Source organism: Serinus canaria, chromosome 3 (assembly GCF_022539315.1).
Source record: "Serinus canaria isolate serCan28SL12 chromosome 3, serCan2020, whole genome shotgun sequence".
NCBI lineage: Eukaryota > Metazoa > Chordata > Aves > Passeriformes > Fringillidae > Serinus > Serinus canaria.
This window is the reverse complement of record NC_066316.1, coordinates 89,504,981-89,517,153: the sequence shown is the minus strand read 5'-3', so window position 1 is coordinate 89,517,153 and position 12,173 is coordinate 89,504,981. Positions and strand designations below refer to the sequence as shown.

General features: G+C 37.1%; 1 protein-coding gene and 1 long non-coding RNA gene across 2 annotated transcripts in view; one reads left to right on the top strand and one right to left on the bottom strand.

Annotated features, from left to right (window-relative positions):
• Nucleotides 1–12,173, top strand: part of MLIP (muscular LMNA interacting protein) — a 101,800-nt gene that overhangs the window by 58,970 nt on the left and 30,657 nt on the right. Inside the window, exons 6-10 of the mRNA XM_050973066.1 lie at nt 5,957–6,022; nt 6,105–6,188; nt 6,284–6,343; nt 8,016–8,060; nt 10,742–10,786. Of these exons, the coding sequence (XP_050829023.1) occupies nt 5,957–6,022; nt 6,105–6,188; nt 6,284–6,343; nt 8,016–8,060; nt 10,742–10,786 (300 nt within the window). The remainder of the gene's footprint in view (nt 1–5,956; nt 6,023–6,104; nt 6,189–6,283; nt 6,344–8,015; nt 8,061–10,741; nt 10,787–12,173) is intronic.
• Nucleotides 6,236–12,173, bottom strand: part of LOC127059470 (uncharacterized) — a 31,291-nt gene continuing 25,353 nt past the window's right edge. Inside the window, exons 3-4 of the long non-coding RNA XR_007777365.1 lie at nt 8,196–8,293; nt 6,236–6,310 (exon numbers count right to left, since the gene is read on the bottom strand). This is a non-coding gene — a long non-coding RNA (uncharacterized LOC127059470). The remainder of the gene's footprint in view (nt 6,311–8,195; nt 8,294–12,173) is intronic.

Here is a 12,173-nt window from a genome sequence, read left to right as displayed (position 1 = left end):
CTGTAACTTCCTTCACAGCCAGAAGAACAATAGTTGTTTTTAAGGGACTATTGTTTTCCTTTTTCTCTGAAGCTTCTCAGCTTCCCAGGAGAAAATCCTGGGCAAAGGGATTTTTCAGAAAATATGACTGTGACAAGGGACTTACCCTCAGCATGGTCAGGCTCTGTCAGGGAGCAGCAAGAGGGGGCTGCTCCACAGAGAGCTGAGCCAGCAGCAAGGATGTCAGGACAATGTCCACACCAGCATGGGCACAGCTCCACAGTGCCTGAGCAGGGGTGGCAGAAATGCTGATAATGAGTTGGTGACACCCAGGCTCACTCAGCAGTGCCATCACAGCTGCACAAATCAGAGCTTTGAGTCAGGACCACAGACTGTGATACTGAGCTCTTCAGCCCAGAGGATCATAGGTTCTGCTGGCCAGAAGAAGAAACTGAACAAGTTTAATATAGGCATAAGGCAAAAATTTGACAGAAAGAATTAATTAACCATTAGGAAAAATTGCTGGAGACTGAAATAGGCTTTTTATCACAAAAAATTGAAAAATCAAGACAGGGCAATTTCTGGCTTCTCATATTTCAGATAGTCCTGTGGTTTAAAGACGTCATACTAGGTGAGCACTGACATTCCTTCTGGCCTTATTAACACTGAGACAGTGAGTCACATTTCTACAGACACTCTTGTGTAAGTTCTACAATTATATGGATGTGGATACAGTTAAATTCAAAGTTCCCTTCTGAACTGGGTATTATTTAAAAAGTACTGTGTCTGTTAATTAGAGGTTGTATTTATCAAGTATCAACTACAATTCAGTCAAAATGGATAGATGAAGAGTTTATTTCCAGGTGCCACAGCAAAATTCATAACTTTAAATACCTCGTGTTAAGAAAGAAAGGCAATAATTTGTGCAGTTGTAGAGTGATAAAGGGCCTTGTTTGTCTGTAATAATAACCAAATGTGCTAAAATAGGAGCAGCCTATGAACTCCTTTCTTTCTTTCAAGGGCCTTGAAAATGGTGTCTTAAAAAAGTACAACTTCATTTTAAGGATTATGTAAAATTTTATATGTAACCCAAAAACTGTTGTAGGCTTTGGATTTACAAACCAAACAAGTACTCTCTTAACAGTTCAGTCTTTGGTCTACAGCAAGCTCTATGCAGGTGAATATGGGTTTGCTGTACCTAGCCAGATACACATCCCCTCTACATACTGATTGTTCCAAATTTCCCTTGTCTGAGCATCATTTTGGTGGAAAAGAAACATGGGCATACAGACTTGGTGCTGTAAAAATTCTGCTCAGACTTCTCTCAGCCTGAACTGAGGATGAAATGTGGCACATGTGTTACAACCCAGGAGGATGGAATGTGTCATGAAACAAACCTGCTTCACAGCTGAGGCTTGTCCCACACTTACCAAGTCTTCTGAAAAACACTAGGTAGGAGTGGCTGTGGATGGAAGGGATGCAAGTGTTGTCTCAATTGGCTTGCATTTATCAACTGATTACAAGCAGACAGCAATAATTTCAATTCTAAGTACATGTGGAAAAAGTAAAAGAGTCTTTCCATATTTTGTTACACTTCCTGGAAAACTTCAAAGATTCTGGTAATTGCATCCCTTCACCTGCAAAAACTAACTAAAGGCAGTGCAGCATATTCTCCTTGTGGAAGAAGAAAGCAGAAAAAGGTATTTTCCTCTGCATGCAGAAGGAAAAAATGAGGGTATGTTGGTTTTGGTTGGGTTTTTTTTTTTTGTGTGTGTGTGTTTTTTTTTTTTAATGGAAAGGAAGAAATGCAACTGAGGAAGTGTGGCAGCATTCAGCTACATTGAAGCTTTAGGTTCTTGCCTTTAGGAAACTTTTAGTTATTGTATTATCAAAAATCCATTGCTATAGGAACTGACCACGGCAAATGCAGGTACTGGTTGCTCCTTGAAATCATACAACGGGAGCCTGGAAGCCAACTATTTTCTCTCAGATGACCTACCTAGCTGCTGCACAATTGGCTATTCAGAGGCATGTCAGAGCTTTCTGGACCTGGAAAGCATTTCTGACAAGACTTTGTTGGGAATATTTTGATAAAAATAGATTTTCCCCAAATACTTCAGGTGTGCACTTACTAGGTGAATTTCTTGCACCCAGATTATGTGTTCACATCAAAGTGTTTCTCAAGGCTAGAGACTAGAGACTAATACCTCATGGTAAGAAAGAAAGGCAGTAATTTGTGCAGTTGTAGGACTAAATATAAGACCTAGTTTGTCTGTAATAATAATCAAATATGCCAATGTAGGAGCAGCCTTTGAGCTCACTAATTTTTCATGGGCCTTGCAATTTTCAATATTAATTATTTTATCAGACAGAAAATAGTAGGTATAATTTCAGTAAACTTTTCAGTATAAGCCCCCAGAATCTTCAAGAGAGAAGTTAAAGGAAATAATGGTATGTGAAGTTCCATTGTAGGGTGGGATTTTTTCACACATGCTGAGGGCTTAGGAAAAGATAGAGATGGGGAAAATATGCTTAGTCAGGGTTTTCAGAATACAGTAGTGCAGTAATTACATATCCCTTACAGAGAGAGACATGATTTTCCCAGGAAAATCCTGGGAAGCTGCGTAGAAGGTATGGGAAACTTAGAGGAAAGAATTCCAACAATTATCTCTCTGTAACCATTGTTTGTAGATATGGCTCTCCAGAGAGTGCTATTCATAGTTCACCAATAGTGTGAGATGTTTCTACTTTGAGACCAATCAGGTATCAGTTTACTGAGTCAGACTATAAAAGTCACAACTTCTTCCTAATAAACGAATTCTATTTTGCCTTCTGATGACTGGAGTCTTCATTCCATCCCTGTCTCAACAGCATCACAGTAAAAAGAAAGCTATGTCAGATCTAGGTCACAAAATTATTTTTTTTCTCTTTCTATTGATGTGGTCCATTGGTGGATGAAATGAAATTCTGTATTTCCTACATGTTGTCTGGACTTTTCAGTCTTCTAATGAAATACTGGGGGTTGTGTTTGGATCATTTACCAGTATCCTTTCAGCTCTGATACAGTTTTAGCAATCAAAAAGGAAGAAAGAGGAGGGAAGGGTTGTAGCCATCAGTGATGTCAATGGCACAAATGCATCACACCTCCAAAATTGCCCTTTTTAGAAAAAAAAAAAAAAAGGTTCAGCATCTGGTTATTTCATTTAAATTGCTTTACATTTTCATTATCTAAATTATGATGTTCTTTTAAATTGTGGTACCACTGTTTTTTTCATATATAATCAAAAATTTGAATGCCTAAATAAGAATGTTCCACTTCTAATATTGTTAGACCATCAGTATAGGAAGTGAATCTTGAGTACTGTTGATAGTGCTAATCAGCAGCATGTAGATAGAAATTAATCATAACATTTTTGCATGATGACACAGTAATTTTGAAAATGTAGAGGTACATTTTTATCTCTTTATTTTTTCTATGTGGAAATGTGAAAGAAGGCATGCTGGGAAAAAAATGAAATATGATTTGAAAAGCTAGCAACAGATTAAGCAGAACCATTTATCTTTGTAGAGGTGATAGGGATAGTTATAGAGAGTATAGTTTCCTGTTTCTGCTCTTTCTTTGGAGAAAACAGCTGTTCAGATAAGAAAACATGGAAAATAGGAAAAAGAAAAATAAAAGAAAAAAAGAAGAATTAAATAGGTGAAAGAGTGAATGAAATTAGGTTAATTGGTTTGAAGATTAAAATTTTCTTTTCCCAAAAGTAAAGTAAGGAAGAACACTGCAGCTTTTTCTAGCATGGCTCCTGTATGATGGCTGTATCTCAGAGGGACTGTGGAGAGCACAGAACTTGGTGCTGTGCTCACCTGCCTTCCTTAGTCACTGAAGGCTCCAAAATTGAAAGATATTTGGGAACTCAGCTTCTGAAATGAACAGATTCTTAAATTAGCCAGTCTTGGTTCTGAGCAGAGACTTCTGGTTGTAGCTGGAATTCCCCTGGAAAGATTCCCCCAAATCTTCAGGTAGTTGCTTCTTTCCTTTGATTTTGTTCACCCGCTATTCTGGTGAAGTGAATATGATACAGAAACTGTAGGTTTTTTTCTTAACAATCCCTTAATTATGTTTATTATCTTGCTGGTTTATTGGAGGCTTTGAGAAGCTTACATAATTCCTTATTCCAAATCCATGGTTGATTAAAAGTTTTTCTTTTTCCTAACTCACATTCAAACTCATCATCCCTCTAAATCAGGCTGTTTTGTAAATCCTGACCCTAATAGGTACTGAAATGAATCTTCTACTTAATTTTATTGCTTATTGAACCAGGGACACTGTATTTGAGTGCAGTGCTGAGCTCTCTTTGGCTGAGTCCTCCTCTTCAACAGGACTGTCAGTCTTTTTTAAACTCTAACTGGGTGACAATGATGAGACTTCAGAGATGAGAAAGGCTATTTATCTTTTCATGGTCTGTCTTGGGACAAGATTACATTAATTTCTGTATATCAAAGTGAATTACTTTTACTTTTCACCTTTTGAACTACAACTACCCTAAGGCCAACACATTTGTCATTTGTCAAGAGATAGAGAGAAAAGAAGTAATGTTTGGAAAGCAATCACTTTTAATTTTAGTAGAAGACATGGTGTTCCACAAATGCACTTTTGTGCAAGATCATTTGTGGGTGGTATTATAATAATATTAAAAGTAAATTTTCACTAACTTTTCTCTTAGGTGTACACAGATGTATGCTGCCAGTAGCTGGACAAGGAAAGAAATCAAATGTAGTCAGCAAAGTAAAACTCAGAAGTATGCTTCTTCTCTTTTTTAATTTTTAAATATTCTGACATTTTCATCACAGGTCCACATGCATCTCCTGTATTTGGTAGCCCTCATACCCACCTCAGTGGCACCAGTCCATTCACACAGAATCCCACATGCATGAAAAAGGGCTTTACTGGAATACTCTTTTTTCTCTTATACTTAAAAAAAAATTAACAAAAGGAAACCTTACAAAAACATAATGTGTTAAACAAAAAAACTCCACAAACCCTGGAGTCCCCTTCCCTGTAGTCCAGCTCCAGCAGACACATCAGCAGGCTTCCAGAGTAATTTTTGGTCTCAGCACGGTGTCTATTTGAAAATCACTTCAAAGCAAAAATGGGTGATGGCAGGGAGAATGTACTTCACAGGTTCTGGATGAAGATGAAAAGGGAACTGAGCAGTGGATTTTGATTTTGGCTTTTGAGGGTGTTTTGTGACCCTTAGAAAGCGATGGGATTGGCAAACTGATTTCCATTGTTCTCAAGCCTGCTCTGAGTAGTGGTATAGGAAAGTGAGCGGTATAGCCAAACACAAGAAGCTTGTGTTTTGTTTTGGAGAGATTGCATATGTGCTTAGTGTGAGATCACAAATAGAGTATGGAACAAATTTTGCTCCATACATTTCTGATTTCAGGTTAAAACCTAAGAATGGCAAACACTATTTTTGTTGCAAAGTGAAACCACCATCCTCTTTAAGCAGGAAACACTTTTCACAGAAAACATCTACTAAAGGGAAAAAAGGGCCTCCTGTGTGTTTGGGTCCCTGCCTTGCCCACCTTCTCACAGGTGGTGGCTCTCTGTGGCACACAGCAGGCAGCTCCGAACACCTCTGTGGCACAAAGTGTACACTCACCATGTCACATTTACTGTGAAAGAGGTGGAATTATTGAAGGAGAAGACAGTTGGAACTGGTAGTTTCTGATTTTCCAAAAGTGAAGATGATTCATCCTGCTTGAATACTCTCTTCTCTGTAAACCCATACCTACACTCTGATTCAGGTTTTGGGAGCCTTAAGAACATCACTAGGTCTGTAATTTCTTTTCTGTCTTTCCATGGTGAAAGAGAAAGTGCCCCCTTTGGAAAGAGAGTATTGGAAAAAGTGTATGTTTGTTCAGTTTTCAGAATTTTCAACTCAGTATCACACCACTATCTCTTGAATTGCAGGCATTGGAAGAGCCGACCAAGCCTGCTAGTGTGACTGAAGGCACTGCTTTGGACACTCATTCAGAGGTAGTGGTGTTATTTATCTCTCAAATCTATATTTGAAATCAAAAAGCAAAGTTTAACTGAGTGATCCATCCTCCCTTTTCAGATGTGCTCCCCTGCCCAGCTCAGACAACAAACAGAAGAGTTGTGTGCTGTCATTGATCAAGTCCTGCAGGATCCCTTGACTATGGTAACCCATCAGTGTGTGGAATGGACTTGTTCACTTCCTTCCCTTTTGTCTTCTGTCATTAACATGTCCATTCTCTGTTGAAAATAATTTTCCAGCGCCGGTGTGAGTCTTCTCCAAGTTTTCTGCAGATGAACACAGAGTCAGATGTTGGCAAGGTAGGTGAATAAGCCCTTATCCACAGGAAGGGCTCTTTTCAAGTAATTATAAAGGCAAGCAAAATCAGTAGGCAGTAGGGACTGCTGCGACAGTAAAACCAATGGCAACTCAGAGCTGCAGCTGAGAAATGCAAAATCAAAAGTGTTTGGTGGCAAAAAAAGCATGGAAAGATGGAACTGTAGCCCTGGAGTCAGGGCAGTCTTTGCTGCAGGACGCTTACCTGAAGTCAGAAGATACATTATGAAAGAGAAAGAGTGTTTTAAAGCTTCAGAGGCTAAAAATTACTCATACCTTGCCTGCCATAGGGCAGGGGTTCTGGCCTTCTCCCAGACTTTGTCCCATACATATGTGCTTACTACAAAGCAACCAATGTTTCTAGCTTTGGTGGCTGGAAGCATCTTTCAGAACATAGGGTTTTTTTCAAGTTCATTATTTATTTTAAAATAATGGGAGTATTAAATTAATAGTTGGACTTGTTCTGAAGTTATGATTTCATTTTAAGTCTCACCACTCCAAGAAGGAGGATGTCTGCAATTTCTCTTTCTCCTGGTTGACTAAGAAATAGATAGTGAGAGGTGGGGTTAATTTTCTATTTCTAAACTTCTGGTTTTATTAAGTTATGCTGATGTGCCTTCTGGGTTCAGAAGGACAGCTAACTAAGGGAAGAAGGTCTTGTATTCAGTTTGTTCCAGGTAAATTAAAGTTACTCGTCACAGCTATAGGAAAATGAAAATGGCAGAAATACAACTAAAATGGCAGGAAAGGAATTTCAGATGAACACATCAAAAAGTTAATATATTCAAAATATCCTGCTGAATGTCCAGTCTACCATACAAGAATAGGGCACAGGTTCAGAATTTCTCAGTAGCTATACTGAATATACAATCCAAATTTAATTTCTGTTTTTTAATGTATTTCTGTCAATCAGCATGCAGTGGTAAATTGGACTCCAAGAGGCTGAAAGGCAGAAATGTGATAGCAGGAGAAGGATGGGCAGACAGTGTAATTGAGTGTGTTTTCAATGCCTGAAGAATCTGGAGTGGTTAAAATGCTGCTACCAAGCTGAGTTAAAATATTCAAAAACCACTTCCTTGGGCAGTTGAGAAGGGAAGGCATCTTTTAGCAGTCATGAAATCAAATAAAGGGGGTGAAAGCTGAGCTTAACAGGATGTAGCCCAGGGACCAAGCTACAAGTGTTGAGGATCTCAGAATGAGGTCAAAAAGTGCTAAACAGAGGGTAAAAGAAGGTCATAGACATGCCTTAGAGTTGTCATAGATTAGTCAAATTAAAGCAAATTCTTGCAAATGAAAGCATGGAGGTGTAATATTTTGTATTCTGTGAGCAAATGTAACTTCAATTTCATGGGACAATGATACCTATGTCTATCTAATAATAAGCATTTTGTTATGAGAATTCTCATATTAAATGCCATCCTCAATAGAGCAGGATCAATGTTTTTGAACAGTAAAATTAAGTAGTATTTTCTATAAACATACAAGTAAATCTTAAATATGCCTTAGTCTCATGTATGGTGTGAATATTTCTGGAAAACTGAAGCTTTCCTGAATTTGAGCAATTAATAAATTCTCCGAATGTTGAAAATCTCTTGGAGTTACTGTTCAGAGTAACTCAATATATTGATTATATATCTATTTGGTTTTTTTTACAAGATGTCAACAACACTGCAGAGAGCAGCTGGGCGTGAAACCAGATATGTAAGTACTTTTGCAATTGCTCTATGTTTTGCATGCAAAAATGCTTACTTTGTGTGCTCCTAAGCAATCCTGGGTGAGTCTGAACAAGCATCTGCTTGTGATATCAGTTGTTGACTAGCATAGACAAGCACATACATTACAGTGCTGGCGTTTGAGACTTGAGGTGTCTTCCCACTGTAGTAAATCCATCCCAGCTGGAGTCTCTTCACTGCTGTGTCTGTTGATAATTTTACCTGTGTAAATATGATGTTAAAATTAACTTCCTCGCACACTTCTTTACTGTTGTTTCCTTCAAGCCTGGGGCAAGAGTTCAGCTGTTTGGTAAACAGACTGTTTGTTATGGGCGCTGAAGGGTGCATTTCTTTGGACTCAGCCTGCACTGTAGGGGATTTGCTTTGGTAGAAGTCCTGTAGTTCTTGCTTATCCTTCAGAGTCTGGGATTGATCCAAACTTTTCTTTCCAAGATACAGAGCTGGCTGAAAACCCACTGTTTAAATGAATGGAAGCTCTTTTGTCACATACACATACATTCCAACATATGTTCAAGATATCTATATTGAGTCATTTGTTCAATTATTGAAACATTGAACCCAATTAAGGTAAAAATTCTCTCTAGCATACACACTTACTGCAGGTTCCACATTTTACTTGCAACTCATTTAGTCATGTGGTGAGAAATCTCAGCTTCCTATTCATCATTAGGCATTTCCATTGAATCTCAAATCAAAGCAGTCCTGGCAAAGCAACAGAGGTCTCCCAGTTTTATGCCAGCACAATGCTTGACTGATCAATTCAATTTTGCTTCCTGAATGTGGCAGTATGCATATTTTATTGCATACTGTGATTTTTGCTTGACAGATTGTGCTGGCTCATGCTAATTAGGAAGAATATCAGAGGAGAGCTTTTTAATGAAATAAAGGAGTGTACTTCAGTCTTTGAGAACAGAGTGTATTTAATAATACTCCAGTGGAAATCCCCAGCTCCCAAAACTGAAATATGGACATATACTATAATTTCAGGCATTCAGCCTGAAAGGGGAGCCTAGGGGTGGCATGGAAAATCACCCTTACAAACACTTTTTTTTTTTTCTATTTCCACCAGAACTTTCTAGATGAATGAAAAAAATCAATATTTTAAAATGCTTGGGAATAACACAGAGGTTTATTGGAAGGGCGATATTTCCTATAAATTGTACAGGGGTGTTGAATTTTTGTGTGTCAGGAGACAGACTGGGGTCCCCAGGCTGGGCTGTGGTGCCTGAACTTGATGGGTCCTGGCTCTCCTGTGCCCTGCCACTCCTGTGCTCTGCAGAAGAGTCTCCTGAGGAATAGATCAGGTGTCTTTAATAGCATGGGTGCATCACAGCTCTTTCTTCCTCCCTCATTCTGCTTTCTTAGCAAGATGTAAGAAGGCTGTTTCTGCCCCAGTTAATATTCCAGGTGGTGGCTTGTCCTCTGGCCATTAGAGAAAGGACACACAGAAATGGTTTTCCATAGAGTTATCTTCTTTTTGTATTTATGATCTCTAATACTGAGATGCTGGTCAAAATGATGCTTTGAAGGCATTTTTGGTTAAAAGAGGAGCTTAAATTTTTTATGAATATAATATAATATAATATCATATCATATCATATCATATAATATCATATCATATATCATATCATATCATATAATATCATATCATATATCATATCATATCATATATCATATCATATCATATCATATCATATATCATATCATATCATATCATATATCATATCATATCATATATCATATCATATCATATATCATATCATATCATATCATATCATAATCATTTATAACCACCACATGTAAAGGTATATGTATGTATACATGGTAATATTGCTAATTATTTCAATAGGTTATACAAAGTAGTAGATTGTGAAAGGATGTTGATATAGCCTGCCATTTAACAATTAAAGTGTCATAGATTTGCCTTGGCCTCAGCTACCTTTAATATTCTCATGAACTTCAAAACCTTTTAAGGATGTAAATGATTGTACAAACAGCAAGTGAGTGTATAAAAAGTATGAAAACTAACTTCAGTTTATACCAGCTGAAAACTAATACTACATTTGTAATTTAATGACATTTAAAACTGTACGGCATTTGAGATTATTCTATTCATCATTTAATAATGATGCATCTCTGTTGGCTTTAGGGATGATACTCCTGATTTTTACTAATAATAAATGATTCTCTAGATAGGAATTTCTCATGATTAACCGGAAAAATTAATGTCCATATTACTGACATGTATGCTCAGGTAGGATTGTTCTGGTTCTCCTACTATAAAGTGAGAAAAGGTTGAGAAGGTACTCAACCCAGTACTATTTATAATGGTAATAACATTGATGTTGCAAATTAACAGACAATGGCAGGCTCAGAAAAATCAGATTTAAATGTCAAGATTAGATCAAGATGAAAAACAGAAATTTTGTTGCACTTGGAAAAAAGAATTCCTAAAATCTTAACAGGCATTTGGCTATATCTATAAATAAACTGGAAATGAGAATGTTTTATATTCTTTCATATCACTGTGTCAGTGGGAAAATCATCTCTAGCTAATTAAGCCTAGTGCTGTTCCTGATTTTTTTTCTGTCATCATTATAATCACGAAGATATTGCATGTAATACTGTATATATTCATCTTTTTTGCAGGCCAACCTTTACAAATCGGTGCCTATAGTAACTGAGAGTCACCTGGTATGTAGAGCACAGCTGTGAAACACTGTCTTTCAAAAGTTGCACAAGCACAAAATTTTATTAATTATTTGCTTTCTTTGTCCTTTGAAAAAAAATCCAGTCAATATCTTTTTACAAAGCTGCATTGCTTCTACAGAGCTGTATTGGGTTTTTTTTTCTGTGCTGAATTACACACCTGTTTCAAGTAGCTCTAAATCCTGAGACTACTTGTAAACCCATGGGCCAAACACCAAACTACAGAGTCGTGCTGAATCTTGAGGTGTATGACAACAGCAGAGAAAGCTGCTGGTTCTTGGACTCTTTTAATATTCCACTTGTACAGTTTTGTTTAAATGTGAAATGATTCTACCATCTATTTTCTTCTTACACTCTATTTTACATCAAAGCTGCTTTAATGAGTGAAAAGCAAAGGTTAGGTTAAATAAGAAAGGGAGAATATGTATCAGATGTTCATTTTAGCTCTGATCACAATTTCATCTTGTTGGAGTCAAAATTTCTGAAGAGTAAGAAAAATCATTGAGCCTGCCCAAGTGACAGTGATCAGTAATGGATGCTTAGGGAAAAAAGGAGATATGGATGAGAAATTTTTCCCTTGTATTTCAACTAATGGAATCTTGGGGATTTCCTGAATCAATTTCCTCTCCTAGCAATCTGACTAAATCTTCTCTCATGATTTTTCCAGTTACTTTTTGAATTTTGCTATGTTTTGATCTTTATAACATTCTCCAGCAATACACGTTACTTTTAAATTATGCATGGTGCAAAATAGTACTTTAGTCCTTTGTTCTAAACCTATGACTTGACCTCAGTTCTTGTACTGAGACAGCAAATAATTTTTCTTTCTTTGCTTTCTAAATAACATCAATTTTTTTCTAGGTATTGCAGTAATATCTAGACCTAGAACAACCAGTCATGTTTGTTTCATGTAGAAAATTAAAAGTTGCTTGGTCATTCTTTGAAAAGTAAGAATCCCATATCATTGATGATCCTTCTTGCCCTTTTCTATATCTTTTTCAGATAATGTTTTTGAGATTGGGAGGCTAAAACCAGAAACTGTTCTTGTATAGCTCTGAATACAGAACTTTCTACTTACATGAGGGTTTGATAAAGTCCTTTATTGTTATTTCCATTCCTTTCTTAACAATTTATAGTTCTTTATTTACTTCTTCCTTCTTGTATTGAGCAGCAAGCCAATGTTTGCACACAACTATACACAAGAAAGTCAAGATGTATTTCCTGAGTAGTGAGACCTGGTTTCTCAGCTAATTATCTATTGGTGCATGAGCATGAGCAAATTTGGGATGCAGCTGAGTTTTTTGCTGTGAAATGTGTCAATGCTGAATTCAGTTATGTTTCACCTGCCTTTTATCATTCATTTACTCAGTAT